The sequence below is a fragment of the Heterodontus francisci genome, chromosome 27 (assembly GCF_036365525.1).
Source record: "Heterodontus francisci isolate sHetFra1 chromosome 27, sHetFra1.hap1, whole genome shotgun sequence".
NCBI lineage: Eukaryota > Metazoa > Chordata > Chondrichthyes > Heterodontiformes > Heterodontidae > Heterodontus > Heterodontus francisci.
Genome location: NC_090397.1, coordinates 47,105,784 through 47,131,675, shown reverse-complemented (window position 1 = coordinate 47,131,675; position 25,892 = coordinate 47,105,784). Strand labels below are relative to the sequence as shown.

At 40.2% G+C, this 25,892-nt stretch overlaps 2 protein-coding genes across 7 annotated transcripts in view; one reads left to right on the top strand and one right to left on the bottom strand.

Moving 5' to 3' along the window:
• pus7 (pseudouridine synthase 7) overlaps positions 1 to 12,621 on the bottom strand; it is a 74,825-nt gene extending 62,204 nt beyond the window's left edge. For 2 of the 3 annotated variants that reach the window (XM_068059286.1, XM_068059288.1), the window contains exons 1-3: positions 12,528 to 12,621; positions 4,577 to 5,046; positions 810 to 894 (exon numbers count right to left, since the gene is read on the bottom strand). In XM_068059286.1, coding sequence (XP_067915387.1) covers positions 810 to 894; positions 4,577 to 4,944 — 453 coding nt within the window. In that variant the 5' untranslated portion in view covers positions 4,945 to 5,046; positions 12,528 to 12,621. Of the gene's footprint in view, positions 1 to 809; positions 895 to 4,576; positions 5,047 to 12,308; positions 12,328 to 12,527 lie in introns of those variants that run through there. The other variant, XM_068059287.1, reaches the window with a different exon arrangement.
• A 2,888-nt stretch (positions 12,622 to 15,509) lies between these two features.
• The window catches only part of LOC137384792 (SRSF protein kinase 2-like), a 328,433-nt gene continuing 318,050 nt past the window's right edge, over positions 15,510 to 25,892 (top strand). For 2 of the 4 annotated variants that reach the window (XM_068059274.1, XM_068059278.1), the window contains exons 1-2: positions 15,510 to 15,636; positions 15,838 to 15,898. In XM_068059274.1, the coding sequence (XP_067915375.1) occupies positions 15,510 to 15,636; positions 15,838 to 15,898 (188 nt within the window). Of the gene's footprint in view, positions 15,637 to 15,837; positions 15,899 to 25,892 lie in introns of those variants that run through there. The other 2 variants (XM_068059276.1, XM_068059277.1) reach the window with 2 other exon arrangements.

Sequence of the window (25,892 nt, the reverse complement as noted above, 5' to 3'; positions counted from 1 at the left end):
TATAGGTTTAAAAATTAGGCTATTTTGGATAAGCTAAGACCAGTATCAGTAAATATTGTAAGTAGATATTTAGAAGTTAATTTTAAAGTGGCGGTGGAATCAATGAGTAAGAACCATTTAGTTGTTCACCTTATTTTAAAATCTATTTTTCTCACTGTCCTTTTGGTCTCTCCTGGACCACTTCTGACCAAAAACTCCAGGCAACATACTGCTGAGCTACTGCATATCCAAGCCTCACTACTGCATATCCTAGCCTCACATACATGGAATAAACTGAACTCTTACTAAGTTGAAAAACAATGATTTTAATGTTAAGCAGATGATTGTACAATATAGAAGACATTCATTATCAGATGGAATTAACTACATATGCAGATAATGTACCGACACAGTCTGTGTGTGCTGGGAATTTAGGAGTACAGTACACGCACAAGCACAGTACAGCCACCTTTATAGGTGTAGCTTTTCCATGTAGTTCCCTCCTAGAAGCTCAATGTTTCTTCAAGTCCATGGTCTACTCAACATACAGATGAGAACCAATCCCACTTAAACTCCTCCATATTGAACACTGCTGCTTTCACATCAAGATCTAGGAAACCATATTGAAGAGAAAACTCGCTCACAATAGTTATCTCATATACAACATTTAGCTGCCATAATTACTATTACAAATTTGCTGAATTACTATGGAAGCGAAGAGTCGTAACTACTATACTGTTCAGTGCCCTTTCATGCAGTTTCACTAATTTATCAGAAAAGTTATTTTGATGCCCAACATCTCCTGTGCTAAAAGTTGAATTAGTTGTTACCTCATCATTTGCTGGTACAGATAAATCATCCAGAACAACTATCTTCCCGTCCTTGTTTATTTCATGCACAACAAAATCTGAATACCTGTTTGAGATAAAGTGCAGAAGATTCAGTAAAAAGCTAGAATTTCTCTCCTTCTTAAAAAAAATTAATTCTTTTCATTGTACATTGCTGAAAATAGAGACATGTTGCCGAAGCTTTTTGCCTTGCACTCATCAGGACAATCCGCAGGAATACCAATGTAAGTGAATTTATACTGTATGAGAAGAGAGTGCTGATTTGTTGGCAAGTGAACTCTGACTGGTAGAGGCGATGTCATGGAGAATGCACCAGTTTATGGTGACTGACAGTTAACTGTCAAGCTTTGTTTGAAATTTAAACCAGACAACTTGACTCTGATTAGTCAAGGCATTGCCCTGACGAATGCAACACGTGTAGTGTTCGCCACTAACAGGATGCTGCCGTCAAGCCAAAAAGATGTCCTGCCTGTCACACAAATGAGTAACGCGATATATGAATTTCAATGCCACTGTGGTGCTAGGTATATAGGCCGCACGTCCCAAAGACAGGCGGACCATATCAAACAACACGACCCTTCCACTGTTCGCAACAGTTAAGGTACAGGCCATACCCACAGCCCATGCTTGCAAAACTCAAAACACAGTGTCCAACATTAATTAACAATTCTGCAACTGGACAACATTTGCTAAATAATCCTCAGTGTGCCAAGAATTACTGTGAGAAATGTAGCCCACTTAATAATAATTTACACCAAGTCAAACTCTGAAGAAGTAAGTTTATTTAACGTTCTTGCAAGATCGGGTGTCCTACAAGCAGGCACACCCATCAACATATTCAGTTCATGTTTATACAATACAAATCCATTTGTCCACGCCTTTATTTTACATTATTGGTTATAACGTATTATGACACTAACCTATCCTATGGTTGCTACAGTCTCCTCCTCTGTTTACTTCTCCCCCTACTCTAACTTTCTAGCCCCTAACTCTTGTTTTTGTTTTACCTTATTTGGCTCTCCATTGTGTGTTTTAACTTGCAGCTGTCAGCCTTTATCTTAGTGGGGCAGTTTCTTATTCACTACATCCTTTGTTCTAACTCTTGCTGTTTTTCTTTTCTCTGCCTAAGCACAATTTTTAACTGCTGTACTGTCTCAAGGTCTTTACTTACATACCCTTATCAGTTCTCTTTTTCAGTGATTTCATTATGTTGTGTAGAAATGACTTCTCGGTAATTTTCCACAAGCTGCAGAAACAACATTTCAGTATTTCTTATTCTCACATTACGCTGACAACCAACTTTATATTGTCAGTAGGGCTTGCAGTGTGGCACATTTTCAGATACGAGAAGCTACATATATTAATACGCAGGGCCCCGTTCTTTGCAGACAGAAAGAACATGTACACACATTGCACGTGTTTCAGCGAAACACAGTAAGTGACAGCCATTCGCTGGTTCATTTCTCAAGGCAATGCCTTGAACATAGTCAAGCTGTCTGGCTCAAATTTCAAAAAAGCTTTAGAGTTAACTGTCAATCACCATAAACCGGTGCAGTCTCCATGGCAACGCCTCTACCAATCAGAGTTCACTTGCCAACTAATCAGCAATCCCTTCTCATACAGTATAAAGTTGTGATTTTCTCTACATTGGTGTTCCTGCGGATTGTTCTGATGAGTGCAAGACGAAAAGCTTCGACAACAGGGGCTGAATTTTATGAGGCCTCCAGCGTCAGGGATCATGGCGGCGGGGAGTGGGGGGGGCGGGGGGGGGGGGGGCAGGGGGGCTGTAAAATTCTTCCAGGAGAGGCCCACCACAATCCCCGACGCCGAGAAGGGCCCGTCACATTTTACCGGTGGTGGCGAAACTCGATGTGGCTGCCCCCGCCGCTGAGCTGCAGGGCCTTCACTTACATATTAAAATCAATGGAAATAAATTTAAATCAACTTACCTCATCCCGACAGCCGTCCAACGGCGATATTATGGCCGCCAGTTGGAAGTCCAGAGCCTTCGGAACTCTGTTCGGAGTTCTGCAGTGTGACCCTGGTGGGGAGGAGGGAGGAGTGAAATATTCAGGTCGGTGGAAGGGGAAGCGGTGAAACACTTTTTATTGGCTGTGGGGATGGTGGGAAGGGGTTGAAGGGCAACGGTAACGCAGTTTGGGGAGGGCGGGAGAAAGAGTTCTCATTGGCAATAAAGTTTATTTAGGGTCGGTGGCCGTAAAACAAACACTGGGGGTGGGGGGGGGGGGTTGTTTAAAGCGCCTCCAGCTTTTATTTAAATTTTTAAATCACATTCATTATAATATCCCTTTAAAAATTCAAATGTCACTGCAAGGGCTTGAAGCCCTTTAAAAATGACGGCGGACGTGGCTGCCGGGGAAAGAGCGGCTGCCCCCTCTATGTCATCTGGGGCTGCCGCTCCACCCCCTCCATTTAAATGAGCCCCTGCGTGAAATATCACGGGAGCTCAGCGACGGTGCATCCGCGCGAGTGGACCGCGCCGAAGTGAGCGCGCCGTGGCGATTTGCGTCACGCTCATAAATTTCCAGTCTATGTCTCTATTTTCAGCAATACTCAAGTTCTTTTCATTGTGTTGTGTTCTTGTTCAATTAGTCAGGGAAGGCCAACATTCATGATTTGTAATTATCCCAATATGCTCATTTAACCAAAGATGCATGAGATGCTACTCAGTCAGTCATAATTGGTAGTAGGTTTGAGGCATGAATTCACAGAACAAAGGATATTTTATTGTACTGTCTAACACCTCTTAATTTGAATTGATTCATTTGAATATCATTTAAATTTATAAAGGCAAAAAAATTATTTTTGATTCATTTAATGGTAGTTCTTAATTTGTTTTTCAAGCAATCAACAACTTGGAACCAACAAGAGTAGATTCTACTTTGATTTGATGTGCACACTTTAAACATAGCACTGCAAGAAATTCTTCAACAGCAAAAAGGATTATTCATATTGAAATACTACAGGGCACAAACTTGAGCATACCATGTGCCCAATTGGCTTAGCTATCCATTATAAGATCTGGTTTAACTTCATCAAGCTCTCCTCTAACAAAACCAACAACTATGCCAAGATCATCCTGGAAGCAAATGGAACCGCAGGCTCCTCTTCTTGACTATCAACCACGTATATAAATATTGTAACAAACTTATGCAATTAACCATCAATGACTTTTGCTTTGAGCAGAAATCAAAGTTTGAACTTGCAGGATGGAATTTTTAAGCTATAATACTGCAGAATTGTGCAGTAAACATTTTTTTAAAAATCTTTTTTTTATTACAACTTAATGAAGATTAATTACAAAATAAGTTTCCTTTTACCTTACAGCAATGGAGATAGAACCATGTGAATACATAACATTATTTGATTTCTACATCAGTTAACTGACAGGCAACAGTAGCAAATGCAACAAAAACAAGAAATGATGGATTCACTCAGCAGGTCTGGCAGCATCTGTGGAAAGAGAAGCAGAGTTAACGTTTCGGGTCAGTGACCCAGATGCCGCCAGACCTGCTGAGTGAATCCAGCATTTCTTGTTTTTGTTTCAGATTTCCAGCATCCGCAGTATTTTGCTTTTATTTTAACAGTAGCAAATGTGTTCATTAATGGACATTTAAAGAAATTTAAGAAAAGTGCCAATGATTTCATATGCAAAACACAAATTTCACTGTCCACGTCATTTTATTCCATTTTAATGAAACACCAACTCTACCTATGGCCGTCTTTACCTTTCCTTCAGAATTCCTGAGAAACCTTGATGACTGCTGACAAACTTTGTGATTCCAACATCTTGCTCGACCAAGCCATATTTCATCATATCAGCAAAACTGTCTCCATCACCTTCTTCATCCCCCTCAAGTCCAGCATTATCTATTTCTTCCTCATCTTCTTTCTCATTATTCTCATCTGGTCTAGAAGGAAGGGCTTGCAAACCACCTTCAACTACTTCAGTATGTTTACCAATACCAGACCGATCTGAAGATATACCAGCTTCTGAAAGCTTGATCTTTTTATACTGTTCGGACTCAGTTTGCTCCTCACCATCATCGGGCAGAGAACGCTTCATAGCTAAACTGTTTGCTTCCTCCACTTCCATCTTTCTTGAGAGTGTAGACACAATTACTTCTTTCAAACTTAGTCTGTATGTTTGTTGACTGACAGATCTTTACGGGCACATGATGGACTGCGTTCCAAAATCCTGAAGAAAAAAAACACCGTCAAAAATCCAACAAACATGTTATTTAGGAACAAGAATATGAAATACTTTCTGGCTTAAAATAATTAAATCAGATTATGTCTCCCCTGAAAAAACATCCACAATAGTAACTGAAGATTGCACAAGAGTATAAAGAATAATACAGGTTAGGGAGGGAGACTAATATTTCAAGAGCGTGTATATTTAAACTTCACAACATTCATGTTCAGAGACATTGCACGCTGAAGCACCTACCCAGTGTGCAAAAATAAAGGTTCAAGCCCGATCATATCAAATTTTTAACCTCACCTGCATTTCACAGGCAGATGTCATAAAAAAACTGCTTCATTAATAAGGTTGCTTTAGATTTTCTCAAGACACTACTGTTAGCTTCTTGGTATTGAGCAAATAGCAACTCTTAACAGCAGGCTACTATCTTTTTCTACCTCCCTTCACTCCCAACTCTTCCCCGAGACATGTCTTTGGCTAAGACTTCATTAGAGTCATAGAGTTATACAGCACAGAAACAGGCCCTTCGGCCCATTGTGTCTGTGCCGGCCATCAAGCCTATCTATTCTAATGCCAGTTTCCAGCACTTGGCCCGTAGCCTTGTATGCTATGGCGTTTCAAGTGATCATCAAATACTTCTTCAATGTTGTGAGGGTTCCTGCCATCTACCACCCCTTCAAGCAGTGTGTTCCAGGTTCCAAACACCCTCTGGGTGAAAAAAACTTTTCCTCAAATTCCCTCTAAACCTCCTGCCCCTTACTTTAAATCTATGCCCTCTGGTTATTGACACTTCCGCTAAGGGAAAAAGTTTCTTCCTATCTATCCTATCAATGCCCCACATAATTTTGTATACCTCAATAAGGTCCCCCCTCAGCCTTCTCTGCTCTAAGGAAAACAACCCTAGCCTATCCAGTCTCTCTTCATAGCTGAAATGCTCCAGCCCAGGCAACAACCTGGTGAATCGCCTCTGCACCCTCTCCAGTGCAATACATCCTTCCTACAGTGTGGCGACCAGAACTGTACACAGTACTCCAGCTGCGGCCTAACTAGCGTTTTATACAGCTCCAGCATAACCCCCCTCCTTTCATATTCTATGCCTCGGCTAATAAAGGCAAGTATCCCAAATGCCTTCCTAACCACCTTATCTACCTGTGCTGCTGCCTTCAGTGATCTATGGACAAGCACCCCAAGGTCCCTCTGACCCTCTGTACTTCCTAGGGTCCTACCATCCATTGTATATTCCCTTGCCTTGTTAGTCCTCCCAAAATGCATCACCTCACACATCTCAGAATTAAATTCCATTTGCCACTGCCCCGCCCATTTTACCAGCGCATCTATATCGTCCTGTAATCTAAGTCTATCCTCCTTACTATTTACAATACCACCAATCTTCATCTGCAAATTTACTGATTATACCTCTTAGATTCACGTCTAAATCATTACTGTACACTACAAACAGCAAGGGTCCCAGCACCGATCCCTGCAGTACACCACTGGTCTCACACTTCCAATCACAAAAACAACCCTCGACCATCACCTCTGCCTCCTGCCACTAAGCCAATTTTGGAACCAATTTGCCAAATTGCCTTGGATCCCATGGGCTCTTACCTTCTTAACCAATCTCCCATGCGGGACCTTATCAAAAGCCTTACTGAAATCCATGTAGACTACAGCTTGTCCACAGCAGTAGAACTAGAGGGGGGTAAATTGCTTGAAGGGGGGTAAATTGAAAACAATTTTTTTTCAGCAAGCAAGTGATCAATTTTTCGAACAGACTACCTCGGAGATGGTGGAAGTAGTTAGTACTGATTCATTCAAATGCAAATTAGACTTCTTTCATAAAATAACATTTTGAGATACAGCATATGAGTAATTTGAGACATGATATACGGTAAGTGTAGCATGCTTGGGAGAATCAGGTGCCTTTGGACCTATGAATCCCAAAGCACTCCACCACTGAGGTTTCCCTTGCATCATACCTAGGTCTACTGTAGACCAATTGATAGAGATTGATTATTATGATTAGTCAATGCAACAAGCAGAATGGTGAACTAGATGGACCTTGGTCTTTATTTGTTTAGCAATTCCTGTGTGACACTGCAATGGAAAAATCACCTTTGCCCATCTCCATTTAAATTTTCTTCCTGCTCTTCAGGTACCTGAATGCTACTAACTGTGCCCAGCATGGGTACTGGCTGGTGCAGTGAGTTAGCATTCATGTTACCTTCCAGAAACCCAAATGAAGGACAGAACTGGAGCCAATCTTTACACACTTTTATGAGCATTTATTTAAAGTTATACATTACACTTAACCCAACAACCAGTTCCAGACTGAAGGGGCACAAGTGAATCCCCAGTTAATGCACACCACTTGCATACAATTAAACAATTAATATACCATTAACATGCAGACCTTCCATCTATGGCACGAGTGGAATTTAATCTAGGCTGAAAGATGAAAATTAAAAAAGCAACTGTGATGGCCTTGAGGTTAAGCTAATGGCTTTGAAATCTAAATTAGTTTTCAGGACCTGGTTCAAATCTTACTCACACTTCTTTTGTTTAAGCTTTTGCCTGTGCTTCAGACAAGATTGGAGCTAAATATGGACAAGCAGACAGCTATCCAGACCTTAAACTGACTGTTTGCAAGTGAGAAAGTGTAGCTTTGGAGTGCCTCACTCTCCCATCATTGTTCTGTATTCAGTGCCTCATTTGATGGTATAACTTGACATTGAAACCTTGGAGGTGAAACATGTCTGTAAGTGGAGCCCCAAAGCACTGTGCCATGGGACTACCAACACTATTCTTTTTCTCACGATCACTTGCACGATATTATATCATTTAATAAATAAATTCAGAGTTAATAATGCAAGATCTATTTTAAGCTACCAATAAAAATAACTTCAAGTTTGTGTGCACATTTTAAACTAGGGCTAAGGTGACAGGTATTAAACCAAGGAGACCAGCATTACCTAGGAGAACTTTAATTAAATACACAATATGAGCTAAAGCCTACTCTACAACTTACACTGCACAGAAGTACCTTCAAGCTGCACTGACAAAATACCAAATGTGCACTCTCAGTAAAATGTAGTCATTTCTTGCATTGCACTTGGCACAGGAACAGACACATTATGTGACACCGTACCCAGTCTATAAGTGGCCCTGCCAAGCTGAGATGAACATTCACTGTCCAATAACATATTTAAAATCTATTTAGAATTGGATCAAACATCTCACAACCATTTTTGTTTTTTAAATTTAAGCAGTTCTTATAATGAACGGTTTTGAACTTTTCAGCTGAATTGGTATATGTTCATGTTAGACACAAGTGCTTTGTAGCAATTTTAGAAAGCATAGTCCAGTATCTACCCCATCCTGATGCAACCCACGACTTTGAATTAAAATATTAACAACCACTATTCATTTGCCTCAACTTGAATTACTGGAACATTAATTAAATTGTTGTATACCAAGAAAAATCATTTATTAGAACAACAGCATGGTTTTCCTTTTGGTAGCTGACAGTCTCTTTGTAGTAACTCCACATAGAAAAATTTGAAAACCACATACAGGCTGACAATATTGTGTATTTACACTCCCAGCATACTTCATCCTCTATGATACAGCACCAGCAAAATAGCACTTGGATAGGCAGCACTGTCATCAAATATTGCCTGCTGTCTCCAATAATCCATCCAGCCATTTTTACCATGCCAGAACTTGGTTATCTTAACTATCCTCATAAAAGCTTCCTACTCATCTAATATGTCATATTGCAAATTGGTGTTTCTAAACAAAACAGATCATAAATTACATAAATTGGGTTGTGAAAGATTCAGTAACTTGCTAATGACCTCTTCCTAATATGGATAATATAGGATTTCCCTCCACCTCATATCTAACCCAGCAGTGCTTCTATCAATTTAAACCTGCACGATTTCTATCCTCATCACGACCTTAAATCAGCTATATCCATGCATTAATGCCAAGAAATAATTACATTCCAATAAACATCTTGATTCACATTATAAGAAATCTGACTGTGAACTAAGAGGGTTGAATATTTGCTAAATGTAACTTAGCCTCTCTGTAAAAACATGGTTTTGCATATTTACAGGATACAGCATCGAAGGTGGCCAATTGGCCCAGCACTAGCAAAGAGCTATCAAATTTATTCCCACATCCCAGTTTTCCCCCATAACCCTGCAAATTAGTTGTTTTTAAATACAAGTCCAACTGTCTTTTCAAAGTTCCTATGGAATCTGATTCCACCACCTTTTCAGGTATTGTGTTCCAGATCACAACAATATTTTGTGTGAAATAATTTCGCCTCATTTCCCTCTAGTTCTTTTGTCAATTATTTTAAATCTACCACCACTGGCTCCCAACTCACTTGCCAGATGAAATGGTTTCTCCCCACTTGCTCTATCAAAACTCAACAATTTTCAAATTCCTCCAACAGATCTCTTCTGAACCTTCTCTGCTCTAAAGGAGAACAATCCAAGCTTCTCCACTCTCCCACATAACTGAAGTCCCTCATTCCTGGTATCACCCTGGTAAATCTCCACTGTACCCTCTCCAAGGCCTTGACATCATTCCTAAAGTGTGGTGCCCAGAATTGTACAAAATGTTCCAGCAAAGGCCCAACCAGTGATTTGTAAAGATTTAGCATAATTTCCTTGCTTTTGAATTCAAAGTTTCTATTTACAAAGCCAAGTATCCAATATTTTTTTTAAACTGTCTTATCAAATTGCCCTACCACCTTCAAGAATTTGTGAATGGGTTCCCTCTGCTCTGACAACCCCTTCAAAATAGCAGCACTTACAAAATTGTGTCTCCGTGATTTTTCACCCAAATGCATCACTTCTCAGTTAACTGCATTAAATTGCATCTGCCATGTCTGTCCATTTCATCAGTCTGTTTATGCCCTCCTGAAGTCTGCTACTGTCATGCTCACTATTTGCTACATTGCCAGGCTTTGTATTACCCATAAACTTAAAAATTGTACTCTCTATACCCAAATCCAGGTCACTTTATATATAAACGAGAAGAATACAATCTAGATACCGACCCCTGGGGGACCACACTGCATTTTATTCTCCAGTCAGAAGAACATTCATTTGCCATTTCTCTCTGCCACTTGTCTTTTTGGCAATTACATACCTAAGTTACCATCATTCCTTTAATACCCCATGTTTCTTTTTTACAAATATGTCTGTTATGTGATACTTTATCAAATGCTTTTAGGAAGTCCATATATACATCTACCGCACCACCTTCATCAACACTGTTACTTCAAAGAACTTAATTAGGGTAGTCAGACATGATTTGCTTTTAACAAATCCATGTTGGTTTTCCTTATTAATCCATACTCCTCCAAGAAAGAATTAATTTTGCACTCCACAATGGTCTCTAACAGTTTTCCCACCACTGATGTTAGACAGATTGGTCTGTAATTACCAGACATATCTATCTTTTTTTGAATAGGAGTGTAATATTACAATCATTCAGTCCTCTGGCACGCCACCCAGATTCTAGGGGAATTGAAAGATTGTGATCAGAGGACCTGCTAACTCTACCCTAGCTTTCCTCAGCAATCTAGGTTGCAAGTCACCAGGTGAACCTTCTATCTATTTTTATCACATCCAATATCTTGACTCCCCCTCCTCTACTGCAACATTAATTTCATCCTGTTTTGTGAAGACAGGTGCAAAGTTCTCATTCAGTACCTCAGGCAGGCACTCTGTCTCCATAACATTACTTCCATTTTTGTCCCGAATCACGCCTTGAAACATCCTTTTACTTTTTATAAGTTTATGAAAGGTTTTGAGGTTTCCTTTCATGTTACCCACTAATCATTTCTCTTACATTCTCTCTGCCTTACATCCTTCTTCAATTGCTCCCTGTACTTTGTATTCTGTCTGGTTTTCTACTGTATTCTGTAGCCGATATTAGTCAAACTTTTTTTTTTGTTTTATTTTAATCTTGTTTCCTTTCATCTTTAAATGGAATCATAGAATGACCCCACCACAGAAGGAGAAGGCCATTTGGCTGGTCATGTCTGTGCGGGTTCTCTGCAACAGCAACTCACCGAGTCCCACACGCCTGCCTTTTCCCTGTAACCCTACAATTTTTTTCTCTTCAGATAATTATCCATTCTCTTTTGAAGGCCTCAATTAAATCTGCCCCCACTACACTTTCAAGCAGTGCATTCCAGATCCTAACCACTTGCTGCGTAAAAAAGTTTTTCCTCATGTTGCCGTTGTTTCATTTGCCAATCACATTATCAGTATCCTCTGGTTTTGGATCTTTCAGCCAATAAGAACAGTTTCTCCTTATCTACTCTGTCCAGACCTCCTCATGATTTTGACCACCTCTATCAAATCTCCTCTTAATCTTCCCTTCTCCAAGGAGAACAGCGCCAGCTTCTCCAACCTATCCAGATAACTTAAGTCCCTAATCTCTGGAATCATTCTTGTGCATCTTTTCTGCACTCTCTCTGATGCCTTAACATCCTTCCTAAAGCATGGTGTCCAGAACTGGACACAATACTCCAATTGGGGCCAATCCAGTGCTTTATATAGGTTTATCACAATTTCCTAGTTCTTGTGCTGTATGTCCCCATTTATAAAGCTCAGGATCCCAAATGTTATATTAACCACATTCTTAACCTGCCTTGCAACCTTCAATGATTTGTGCACATATACCCCCAGTCCCTCTGCTCCTGCATCCCCTTTTGAATTGTACCCTTTAATTTGAAATTACCTCTCCCCATTCTTCCTATTAAAATGAAGTACTTCACACTTCTCTGCATTGACTTTCATGTGCCACTTGTTGGACCATTCCACCAGCCTGCCCGTGTCTTCAAGTTTATCACTATCCTCCTCACAATTCACAATGCTACCAAGCTTTGTATCATCCACTAATTTTGAAATTGCGTCCTGTGCACTCAGCTTTAGGACATTGCCTAGATCATACCCTATATTTCCTCCTTGTGGGACAATGCCTGGTTTGTACCCAAAGTGTCGTCTCTACCTTGAGGGCCTGCCATTGTTCATTTACTGTTTTCTTGGTCAATCTTTGTTTCCAATTCACTTGTGCTAGATCCCTTCTCAAATCACTGAAACTGGAACTCATCCAGTTGGGTAGAGTATTTATGCTAATAGGGTGCAACATCTCGTATTTGGGAATTAATTTCTAGATAACTTATATACAAATGAAATATAAGTAAAAGGTATGAACCAATACACAACATTCACTATCCCTTCTGACACGGTGTCCTGATACAAGGCTTTCCCCAACAGAAAACGAAGGCTGCAAGCTACCGCACGTTATAACAGGGCCTCGATTCCTCACATAATGTCACATGAGAAAATTCCCGAACGACATCTACACGTCATTAAGTGCCGAGGAATCCGGCGCTTTATATGTCGCGGTACATGACGCAAAGGGTCGTATCACATATCACTCACCCCAATATGCACCAGACCAGCACCCAAGCGACACACAAGCACCACATGGACCATTCCCGAGAAGGCTCCGGTAACACCAAAGCCCTCCCACCACCTGCGCGCTGATTGGTCTATCACACGGAGGGACTACGGCATGACGCAATCATCAGTGCTTGTGACGTGTTACGTTCTGCGGCTGCAAGCGGAGAAAACCGGAAGGAAGGGATTATAGACATGACAACTTGTCAGTCTCGCCAAAAATAAAGTGATGTTTTGTGAGAAAACAGAAAGAGCAAGACCAATCATTAATTTCAAATTCATCCGACGAGAGAGCTATTCTCATTGCAGATTGACTCTTCGCTTCTCGGCTAAAATCGGTCAATAGCATAAATGCATTCAAGGGGAAGCGACATCAACACATAAGGCAGAAAGTTTTAGGAGGATATGCTGATGGGGTTAGATGAAAAAGGGTGAGAGGAGCTATAAATACTTTGTCAGATCAGGTGTAGTATCTGTGGACAGAAACAGACCTGTGGCCATTGCAATGAGACAGATTACGATCTGGTTGAGATTAACTGAAGTATATTAATCGTGAAGGTGCCAACAGTAAATTACTCTTCCTCTCCACAAACCAAGAAACAGCAATGCTTTGAACACAAGGGGACGACTTCAGAAACCTCCTACGAGTTAATTTAAAATTATTCTAGAACTAAAGAAAGAACGTCTTGCAGTTACATAGTGCCTTTCCTGACCTCAGAACGTCCCAAAGTGCTTAACAGCCAATGAATTACTCTTGAGGTGTAGTTACTGTGTAATGTAGAAAACGCGGCAACTAATTTGTGCACAGCAAGATCCTACAAACAGCAATGTGGTAATGACTAGATAGTCGGTTGTAATCATTATGATTGAGGGCTAAATAATGTATAAATACAATTAGCTACATCTGAATTCCTAATTAGCCACGAGTGGCTAGTGATTAATGCATGGGGCAATACTGCACTGGAGGAGGATGCCATTATTGACCATATCAAAGGTCATAAAATGTCAAAGAGAACATTTTGGGTTACTGTACTGCAGGCACAGTTATAGAGGTGTTGTGAGCAGGATGGAAGCTGTGCTGAAGAAATCCAAAGAAAGAATTTTGAGACAGATGGACATGGAACAGGAGCCAATGACTCATCTGATGTCCTTTGGGAGGAAAGGGTAGTTAGAGATGGGATGGTAGTTAAGACAGATGGGCTGGCATTTTTGAGGAGTGGTTTGAGGCAGCAGTCCTGAAAGAAATGGAAATGTATCTCAGCTAAGAGAGCTATGAGCAATGTTAACAAGCATATAGGCAATGAGAAGTAACTGAGTGGTCAGCAGTGGATTGGAAAGAGGATTAAGAGAGAGGGAAATGGATCTTGTGGAAAAATTAGCTTGGGTAGGTAAACATCTGTGAATGCTCTATCTTTTGACCCATTTGTATACTTAATGTATTTCTCCCAATTTTATGTTGAAGTATCAGACATACCTCTGACTGTTTAGGCATATTTAAAGATTGGAGTGTTGCACTTTTGTGATTCTGTATCCAAGTTATTCAGCCTGACCAAAACCTTGGGGAAAAGAACTCCTCAATGAGAGTTGGCGAGGAAGAAGTCCTGCTTGCAATGTTCTATATAAGCAAATTGCTTAGAATCAATGTGTTAGATTTCTAAAGTTGTATTACAGAAAATCTGGGAACATCACACATGTTGACTGTTAACGTCTTATTCTGAAAACCACTGTTTTGAAGGTCGAGTCAGGATGTCAACATTTGCTCACAAAAAACAACGGAATCAGGCCACTTGGCACCTTCAGTACAGTGGCCAATGAACTGGAGAGGCCCTTTTCAATTCTTCATATGCTTCTTGCACTATTCACAAATTGAGTCCTCTATATGCTATAGATCAAAACCTAAGGGCAGTAACAGAGGATGTGGGAGGAACCCTGACAACACGAATTGCTGTGGGTAAAGGCATGAAAAGATATGGAACCAAAACTATTAAATGGAGTTATGATACAGATCAACAATGACCTACCCGAATAGCACAGCAAGCTCCAGAGTCTGAATGACCCACTCTTGATGCTATGACCTGCAGCGAACATAGGAAGCAGGAGTAGGCCATTTGGCCCCTTGAGCCTGCTCTGCCATACAACTAGATTATGACTGATCTTCTAACTCAATGCCATTTTCCCGCATTATCCTCATATCCCTTGATATCTTTAATATCGAGAAATCTATCAATCTCTGTCTTGAACATAACCTGCACAGTCCTCTGGGGTAGAGAATTCCAAGGATTCAGCACCTTTAGTGGCAATGACAATACTGTAATCCTTAAAAATAGAAAATTTTTGCCTAATGCTTTTTCGAGATCAGACTACCCTTTAATACGAATAAAGTTTCAAAAGATGACATGGAGGAAAACTTTGTAAATTAAATGTAGATCATGTACCGCAGTATTGACGTATCACAAATTAGGCTGAATCATTTCTGATTCGTTCTTTAAAACACTTGCAATAGACAGTACACATGAACGGGAAACAGGTCGCAGACCAGGAGAAGAAAGGCTTGTGTGATAGCGTATACTGACTGAACCAAAACTCAGCATCAGTGCTGCACAATACGCACAATTCAATTAGAAAGCTTGTAGAAGTCCACACCCCTGACACTGCACTGGACACAATATCCCTTCGTAAAAAGATTAGCGAGTGAACGCGATAATCAGTGCATCAAATGACGGAAATATACCGGTATATATATTGCTGCTCACCAATGAAACTTTATTGAGTCATGTCTAAATTATCAAAATTATAGATTTTTAAAGTTGGTTTGTTCTTTTTTGTGTTGCTTTGCAAGGAAAATTAAACCAAAATATTTATGTTTAAAACATACGCAGAGCACAGTAAAGTGAATTGGTACCTTTCCGGCTTCAATATTTAAATATATATAATGTAAGCCCTTTAACTCCATAGCTCCCATGTATGGCACGTGACGTCAGTTGTGTACTGGTCGCCCAGTTTCCTGCGCTCGAGCGCCGGGAAGTTGACGGTTGCGGCTGCGCGCGGCACCGCGAGGACAATCCCGGCTGGAAAATGAGTTCCAGGAAAGGTAAGGAAAAATACAAATAGCCCGTTTGTCCACCAGTCAATTTAAACATCAAACACTTAAAAAAAAATCAAGAATATAAACAAACCGGGTTAAATTATGTGATTGTTGGGTGTTTTTTAATCGTTGGGAGGTGGATTTTTATTATATTTTTATATATTTATTTTTTTCTCCTCCTTTTTCTTGTGTTCCTTGTTTTGTCAGTCCTGGCCATTCAAGCTCGAAAGAGGAGGCCGAAAGGAAAGAAAGAGAAGGCTCATAAAAAGTGAGTAGAGCAGACAGTAGTGTGTATCTGTGTAAATTGATACTGCTCCTGCTGTTGCAGGATCTGGTAAACGGTGGTTTGGCTTGGGGAGAAAATAGGGCATTATTGACTGGCTGATGCTGCAAAGTACTGGTACAATCTTTTCAAAAATATTTTGTGTGTATTTGTGTTTATGCACCATTGCATTTGTCACCGTGTTTATTGTATTGCTTTATACGAAAGTATTTGTTTTAGAAATGTTGGCCTTTTTGTTTGTATTTTGCATAATTTGTGCTTGGCTGAATTTGATTAAAAATATCTAATTTGTGGTTATTTTTTGTTTAAGATATTTTCTGAAGAATGTACACCAACTCTTACCCTCTGCAAGGTTGAAATCTGCTTTGTTTGTGAAAGGGATGTTTTCTTTGTAAAGTAATGTGCATTCTCATAGTTTTGAGGCATGTTAGACATTCAGATAGAATGTGCATGTAATGCCACTTTGGTACTACAGTACTTACTGGACTTTTCTTCCCATAAGCATGATGGCTCTTGTTGTTAATTTGCATGATATTTGTTTCAGCTAATATTTGAATAGCTGGTCTGTTACCTTCCTAATCTTTGTGGCTCTGTATTACACCATATATTGTACTTGCCCATTGAGCCACTGGACGAGAATCATGTTTGTTTCGGTATATGAAAGAGATTGGTTTAGTTCTACGGTAACTGAGGTTGGTGTCTGATGCCTGTTCGGTTGCTTATCCTTTCAGCTTTTCATCCATTCTGCACTTGACTACATCATTGGGTTAAGCAACAAAAAGAGAACACAAATTTATGCCTTATCTATGAGTATTATTGGTATTGTTGTAAGGCCTAAATGGCATTTCAGTCTTGTGAAAACAAAATTGTATCACATGTATGGTATATTACTTAATGCCAGTAACTTATGCTTGATCCTTTGATTTTTAAACTCCAGGCCAACGTTGCATGCTAGATAAGTAGTACTTAGTGGCATGTGTGTATTTGAGTGGTGAGCCCTTGTCTCCTTTTAGACAGGCAGCTTAATATTCCTCCATATACCTAAGTTGTTGTAGTGCTGAAAAACATTTTATCCATTGATTAAACAAAAAATGAAAGAACTCACTGTGGCTGTAAATTGAAACTAAAATATTTGAACAAACTGTGTGCAGCTAGTTCCTGAATGTGTAAATTATAGTAAAATAAAAGCAAAATATTGCAAATGCTGTAACTCTTGTAGGGGGAGGGGGGAACAGAGAATACTGGAGATACTCAGCAGATCAGGCAGAATCTGTAGAGAGAGAAAAACAAAGGTAGCATTTTACCAGTTGATCTTTTGTCAAAATTGGAAAAAAAGTTAGACGTGATGGGTTTTAAACAATTATGGGGAATTTGGGAAGGGTGGGTGCAAAGAACGAAAGGCAAGCCTTGTGGAAGGCAGGAGCGATTAAATGACAAAAGGAATGATGCTGCAAGGCAAAAAAAGATGGTAATGGGATAAGTTAAGAAACAAAAGATGAACCTAGAGGAGGTGTAGGTGGGAAAACAGAATCATCACTGGTACAGGTCTTTATTTCAGATTTGCAGCCCTTTTCCAGGTACATCAATGACTTTATTGGTGCCATTTCCTATTCTAGCCCCGAACTGGAAATTTAGTCAACTTTGCTTCCGCTTTCCACCCTTCCCTCATCTTCACGTGATCCATCTCCGACTCTGCCCTTCCCTCCTTCAACTTCTGTGTCTCCATTTTATGCGATATGGGCTATCGATCAATATCCATTATAAGCCCACTGGCACCCACAGCTACCTTAACTGCACATTCCTCCCACCCTGCTTCCTCTATGGACTCTCTTCCATTCTCCTAGCTCTTCCTTTCCACCGCATATGTTCTGGTGATGCCACCTTCTATTATCAGTGCTTCTGCTATATTTTCCTTTGTCCTCAACTGAGGATTCCCCCCACACCATGGTTGACAGGATCCTTGAACGTGTCAGTTCTATTTCCTGCACTTCTGATCTCACTCCTTCCCCTGCATCTCAGAATCATGATAGGTTGTTCCCACCTTCCATCCCACCAGCCTTCACATTCAATGGAACATCCTCTGGCATGATCCCACCACCAAACATATCATCCCCCTCCCCTCCACTTTTAGCATTCCGAAGGGACTGTTCCCTCTGTGCCACCCTGGTCCATTCCTAATTCACCCCAATATCCCGTCTCCTTCCCATGCAAGAGCAGGAGGTGCAACACTTGGCCTTTTACCTCCTTCCTTCCCACTGTCCAAGGCCCCAAACACTACTTCCAGGTGAAGTAGCGATACTCTACAGCCTTCCAGATTCAACATTGAGTTCAGCAATATCAGATTATAACCTCTGTCTCCATTTTTGTCTGGATGGCAGCAATTCATAATGATTCTGTTTCTCCCACTTGCATCACCCCTCGACCCTTTATTAAATTCCTTGGCTTGTCTTATCACCATTTTCTTTTGCTTTGCACCATCATCCCTTTTTCTCACTTAATCTCTCCTGCCTTACACCATCTCAAAGAACTTCTCTTTTGTACTTTCCCCCTTCTCCACCTTTCCCTGCCTCTGTAATTGTATAACACCTATTATATCTCAGAATTTTTTCCAGTTCTGACAAAAGGTCATTGATCTGAACCATTAACTTTGTTTCTGTCTCTACATATGCTGCCTGACCTGGGTATTTCCAACATTTTCTGTGAGTTACAGTAATGTCCTTTTTTATAGATTTGCTGTAGTTTCCATTTTCTTTCAGCTAAGTATATCTGAACTGTTTTGAAATCCAAATGGCAACTCTAATCATTCTCGTAGATGGAACTTTCTTAATTTTAGTGCAGGACACAGATTTGCATGCTGCAATGCAACAAAATATTAAAAATCAATGTAAAATATACAGTAGCAGTGTTATGACAATGGTGGGAAATGTGCCTAGGGGTCTGTTACTATCTTCACCTGGTCTTATTGTAATCAGGTTTAATTTTAAACACAATGTTTTGAGCTCCCCAATTGTGAATCCTTGTTCACAACTTTCCAATTACAAGGGAAAGAAATGAGCACAAACAGGCTTTTTTTGGTTTAAAGAAGAAAAGATGAAATTTTTTATAAACTTAAACTCTAATATGGTTAATGCATAAGGATATATTAGGTGCCCATGCTAGTGCGCACATGCAAATAGGGACAGAGAAGAGCAGAAGAAAAGATAAGTAGAATGTTTGAGGCAATCTCTTGTTGCTGTGCTTCGAGCTCGCAGTATTCTTGATTGAAGATACGGTCTTGCGTTTTGTTGGGACCCAGTGTTCCTTTTAAACTTTGTTCACGGAGACTTTTTCTCTCTTTGAGTTTACGTGTCTTCAATGGTTTCTGAAGCTGGTGAACGCGAGATGAGGGCAGACAGGAGAGGAGGTAATTTTTGCTTCAGTTCCAGGAGAGATCTTCACTCCACGAGCACACGGCTTTGTCTGTCTCCAAATCTTGTGTTGGAAGTTCAAATTCTCTGCAACAGCCAGTTAATCATGTGACTAAAACGGGTCTGACCACTTCTTCTGTGTATTGGGGAAGCAACAACTGGGTCCCCATTTTTTTTAAACACTGCTAGTACTGTACAAATGTCCTTCCAGTCAGGGGCTTGCAATTTTAAGTTTTAATGTTCATTGGTGAAATAATGTGTGTCTCAGTCTTGGCGGGTGGGGGGGAGGTGGCGGGTTTGCTTGACAAGTAGAAACACAATTGGAATATCTCTGGTAATGAACAAATTCTCCTGCAGCCAGTTGTTACGAAAACCTTTTGTTTTTAGTCATTTTTATGTAACCTTTTCACACCTTTTTCGATCTTGTATACCTCGAGGCTCTGCAGTATGGTGTAGCTGTCCGTTTGGGAATTTCATTTCCTTCCCGATTTTATGCTGAGGTGAATCTGGAATATTGGTGGTGACATTACAGCTGCATATGTGCAAGACCTGCACACTTGCAGTTTGTTAGTTGTGAACAATTCTTCAAAACCACTGAACATGTGTAATCTTTCTAAAGTTATGTTCATAAGATTCTGGCAGCAGGCCTAATGCTGAGCAAAGGTCTATACAGTACTGATATGTGGAAGTAGGATATCTGGTTTGTATGGTTGTGCTGAGAGACAGGTAAAGTAAGTTCAAGTATGAAAGCAGGCTTTCATCTAGGCCTTTTGTGGTGACTAACAGGTGTCGAGAGATGAGTCTGACTGACCCTTTATCTTTCAAAAATAAAACGTTCTTCAGGAGTCGTGGATACAATCCTGATGTTAACAGGTTGTTACTTTTAGCGAATTATGTTCTGGGTAAATATATTTGTTAAACATCAGTTTTGTATGATTAAATCTAAAATTTGTTTGGCCTGGGTTTTTGATGCACCAAATAGAGAAAATTTGATTTTGGATTATATTTGAATTGACTTTTGTTTGAACCAAAACTGAATTACACACTTTTATATATTTTTAGTAAACATCTGCAGGAGTTGTTGGTACCAAAGCAATAAGTAAATGTTTCGTCACTAATAACAGACCTTAATTAGGTTGTAAGCGTTTGCTTAATGTGTTGTTTTGAGCTCCTTATAGGGCTAGTTGTATCTATAACTGCTTTTATATTGGTTGTTTATGTTGGATTCTGGATGGCTGATGTCCGTGAACAGTATTAGAAAAAATAATGGCACTAAAGACGACAAATCCTCAGGACTTGATGATTTCCATCCAAGGATTTAAAGGAAGTGGTTAGACAGTTGCAGATGCTTTCACCATAATCTTCCAAAGTGTGCTTGATTCAGGAATTGCCCCTTTAGATTGGAGAATTGAAAATGTAACTCAATTATTGAAGAAAGGTGAGAGAGACAGTGAAAGCAGGAAATTATAGACCTGTTTAACATCTGTTGTGGGAAAGTTACTGCAATCTATAATTAAGGATAGCGTGACTGAATACTTAGCCAACATCTGTTGGTAAAGAATAAACAGAAAATGTTCAATACTCAACAGGTCAGGCAGCATTTTTGGATAGAGAAACAAAGTTGATATTTCAGGTTGATGATCTTTCATCAAAGATTTGTAAAGGATGAGTCATGTCTAATGAATTAATTTAATTTTTGAGGAAGTAACTAAAGTAGTAGCAAAATACTACAGATGCTGGCAATTTGAAATAAAAACCAAGTGGTGGAAATACTTAACAGGTCTGGCAGCATCTGTGGAGAGAGAAACAGCGTTAACGTTTCAGGTTGGTGACCTTTCATCAGAACTGCCAGCTCTGCTGAGTATTTACAGCACTTTTTGTTTTTATTACTAAAGTAGTAGATAGGGGGATGTCTATTGATGTCATTTATACAGACTTCCAGAAGGCGTTCGATTAGGTTCCACGAAGAGACTGTTAGCTGAAATTAAAGCTCAAAGAGCTGAAGGCAAATTATTGAGTTGGTCAGAAGATTGGATAGGCAGTATAGAGAGTGGAGATGATGGATAAGTACTCTAATTGGAAGGAAGCAAGAATCTGTGCTGGGGCCTCACTTATTGACTATATTTATTAATGACTTGGCACAATAAAGAGCCATATATCCAAGTTTGCCAATGACACAAAGATAGGTAGTATATTAAGTAGTGTTGATGGTAGTATAAGGATACAAAGAGACATTGAGAGATTAAGTATGTGGGCAGAACTGTGGCAGATGAAGTTTGAGGCCGTCCATTTTAGACTAAAAAGGATAGATCAGAGTAATATTTTAATAGTGACAAGCTAGGAACAATGGAGTTCGAGAAAAATTTTGTGGTCTATGTACACAGATCATTAAAATGTAATTGATGTACAAAAAAAAATCCAGAAAGGCTAATAGAATGTTGGCCTTTATAACTAGAAGGCTAGATTATAAAAGGGAGGAAGTTTTGCAACAGCTTTACAAAGCCCTGGTTACATAATATCTGGAGTACTGTGTGTAAATCTGGGCCCCACACCTTTAGTAAAGATATATTGGCTTTGGAAGGAGTGCAATGCAGACTTACCAGAATGTTGCTAGGGCTTCAAGGATTAGATGATGAGCCATTATGTAAACTAAACATGTATTCCCTGGAATATAGAAGATTGAAAGGTGATTTGATTGAATTGTTCAGATTTTGGAAGGAACTGTTCGGGTAGAAAGAAACTGTTTCTACTGATGGGGGATCAAGGACAAGGGGACATAACCTAAAAATCAGAGCCAGGTCATTCAGGAGAAAAGTTGGGAAATACTTCTTCATGCAAAGGTGGCAGAAAGCAGTAGATGCTATCTCAATTAATAATCTATCAATCTTGGATGTAAAATTTTTACCAGACAGGGAAATAAAAGGATATGGAGCTAAGATAACAGACCAGCCATGATCTCATTTGAGTGGCAGAACAGCCTTGAGGAGCTGAATGGCCACCTCCTGTTCCTATTCTAACATATTCGCACTATGATGGACAGTTTTTCTTATGGGTCTTGATTTTGCAATTGGGAAAAGGGGATTTGATTCAGTACTGTAAATGTTGGAAATTGGCTCACAGATGCTGGTTGTCTGAAATTTGATTTGTAAAAGTGCCTTATGACAATGACTGAGGATTACGTAGAACCATAGGTACTGGAGTAGGCCGTTTAGCACCTTGAGCCTGTTCTGCCATTCACAGTGGCGCAGTGGTTAGCACCGCAGCCTCACAGCTCCAAGGACCTGGGTTCAATTCTGGGTACTGCCTGTGTGGAGTTTGCAAGTTCTCCCTGTGACCGCGTGTGTTTTCGCCAGGTGCTCCGGTTTCCTCCCACAGCCAAAGACTTGCAGGTGGTAGGTAAATTGGCCATTGTAAATTTCCCCTAGTGTAGGTAGGTGGTAGGGAATATGGAATTACTGTAGTATTAGTATAAATGGGTGGTTGTTGGTCAGCACAGACTCGGTGGGCCGAAGGGCCTGTTTCAGTGCTGTATCTCTAAATAAAATAAAAATAAGATCATGGTTGATCTGTGACCTAACTCCATATACCCATCTTTGCCGATATCCCTCAATACCTTTGGCTAACAAAAACCTACCCGTCTCCGATTTAAAATCAGCAATGAATCTAGCATCAACTGACATTTGCAGAAGAGAGTTCAAAACTTCCACCATCCTTTGTGTGTAGAAGTATTTCTTAATTTCACTCCTGAATGCCCTGGCTCTAATTTTTAGATTAATTTCCCTAGTCCGAGGCTCCCCAACTAGTGGAAGTAGGGTAAGATGGTGGGAAACCATCTGTCCCCTTTCATATCTTGAATTTTAATTAAGTCATCCCATAATCTTCTAAATTCCAGGGAATACAGCCTGAGTTTGTATACTCTCTCCTCATAAGTTAGCCCTTGGAGTCCAGGTGTCATTCTGCAAATCTAAAGCTACATTCCCTCCCAGGTCAGTATGTCCTTCCTAAGGTGTGGTGTACTCGGGGCTTTCCTTAGTTGCAACAGGACTTTTAACCCCTTTATATTCTAGTTCTCTAGATATAAAGGCCAGTATTCCATTAGCATTTTGCACTTTTTTCTTGTACCCATCACATCATTTTAATCCATGTACCTGGACCCCTAAGTACTTTTGTATCTCCTCTGCTTCTAGCTTTTCTTCATTTCGAAATTACACGGATCCTTTTTTAGGTCCAAAATGGATGACCTCGCACTTGCCTATATTGAAGTCCATTTGCCACAGTTTTGTCCATTCACTTAATCTATTAATATCTTCGTACTTTTATGTTTCCATCTACAGTGTTTACAATGCTGCCTATCTTGGTGTCATCGGCAAACCTGGATATCTGCTCTCTATCCTGACATCTAATTCGCTAATAAATACGGTGAATAGTTGAGGCCCCAGCACAGATCCCTGTGGGACAGCACTAGTTACATCCTGCCAATTAGAGTACCTGCCCATTATCCCTACTCAGTCTCCTGCCATTCAGCCAGTCTGCTAATCAGGTCAGTAACTTGCCCTCAATTTCATGGGCTTCAACTTTAGCTCGCAGTTTCTTATGAGCGACTTTATTGAATGTCTCCTGGAAGTTCATATAACTAAAATCTAGGCATTCCCCCATCCGCTACTTTTGGGGGTCACCTCTTCAAAAAATTCAGTTTGGTTCATCAGTCATGACCTTTATAAACCCATGCTGACTCTCTGATCAGCTGAAAATGTACAAGGTGTTATGTGAGTGTTTATATTTTTCTTAGCTCTTCAAGCACTTTTTGCAGACATTTTGAATTGTGGACTGAGTGAAATGTGCACAGACTGCAAGGCACCTGTTTCCAAGCAGCTCAACAGGGAAATGACAGGAAGATTTATGACTGTCACGTGACTTGATTGTGAGTTTGAGTTTCACTTTGTGTTGCAAAAGAAGTGTGGGCTGGACCAGCTGTATGCAGTGGGCTGGCTGGGACCTGTCTGCAGACCAGAGGAAAAGACCTACTCTCTGTAAAAGAAGACTTTCCTCTCTTGGGAAAAGAAATCCTACATTTGAGATGGTGGCTGTGGTCTGCCTGGAGAGAAGAAAGACCCAGGAGAAGAGGAGTTGCCACTCTGAAGGAAAACTGCTTTGCAGAGAGAAAGCCCATGCAGTTTGAAAGGTAACCAATTCCTATTGCCTCCAGTCTCTGGAATATCTCCACCTCAAGAGTGATTCCTGTTGCCTTTTGTGTTTTGGGAGATCCTGAAATCTCAAAAAAGCTTCTGTTGCTAGACTGCTACTTCAAAACCCAAGTAGACCTGTTGGTACACCCCTTTGCTGAAAGAGCTGTGTGATGCCAGCTGCAGACAATTTGCCTTGAGCACCGACCCATCACAGACTGTTCGTCAACCTCGCCTGGAGAGACTTTGAGTGATAGCCGACTATTCGACTCTGGGACACCTCACTGACCTGGAAGTATCCTACTAGACTGTGGCAACCCAATTATTTTATTATTCCTAAGAAACCGTAGTAAACCAAAAAAGCCCTTTTCCCCAGTTAACCGTTTTTTTTTGTGTGTATGCATGAGGGTTAGGAAGAATAAGAAGTTTTAAAATAATCTTTTTCACATATAGTTAACTCATTATTGTTTAAGACTTAGTTTATTAATAAATAGTTAATGTTGTTTAAAGAAACTTGATTTGGTGTGCTTAATTCTGGGGGAAAAATAGAGTGTTTAATTTGGCTATTTTCCAGTGGGTGGGAAACTTTACTAATATGCTATGACCTGTGGAGTAGTGGGACTGAATTAACAGTGCATTATTCCCGCCTTAGTTGTAACAGTGTTCAATCACTCTATCCTTAATTATAGACTCAAATCCATTCAAAATGTTTTCTCTCTCATTGAATTATTAATAGAAAAATCCTGGCACTCTTCACGTATTATTACACTGTAGTGGTGGTTTTGAGAGGGGACACTGTTCTAGTCTACTACCACTGCTCTGTTTCATTTACATTCATAGTCTGGTGCAGTTCTCCATTAAACACAACTGGCTTTGCAATGTAGAGGCTATGAAGATCATATTCATTTTGAAGCATTTATCAAAAAGTCATACTGTAGTGCAGTTTAAACAATTGTCTCTTTCAATCACCTTCTACTTTTCTTAGTGAAATGAAAGCAAGTGTTGGTTGCTGGAAGAACTCCGGCTCAGAGTTGATGATCTGGAATCTGAGCTTCAAACACTGCGGCACATCCGGGAGGGGGAGAGTTACCTGGACGTTTTGTTTCAGGAGGCAGTCACACCTGGTAGATTAAATATTTCAAATTCAGTTAGTAATCAGGGACAACAGGGTGTGATTGCAAGTGAGGCAGGTAGGGGGATCCTGAGTTCAGGAGTGGAGGAGCCTCAGCCTTTGACCTTATCCAACAGGTACGAGATATTTGCTCCCTGTGTGGATGAGGAAAAGGGCTGCGGGGAGGATGAGCCAACTGACCACGCCACCATGGTGCAGAAGGCCATTCAAGAGGGGGGAGCAAAAAGACAAGTGGTAGTTATAGGGGATTCTATAAT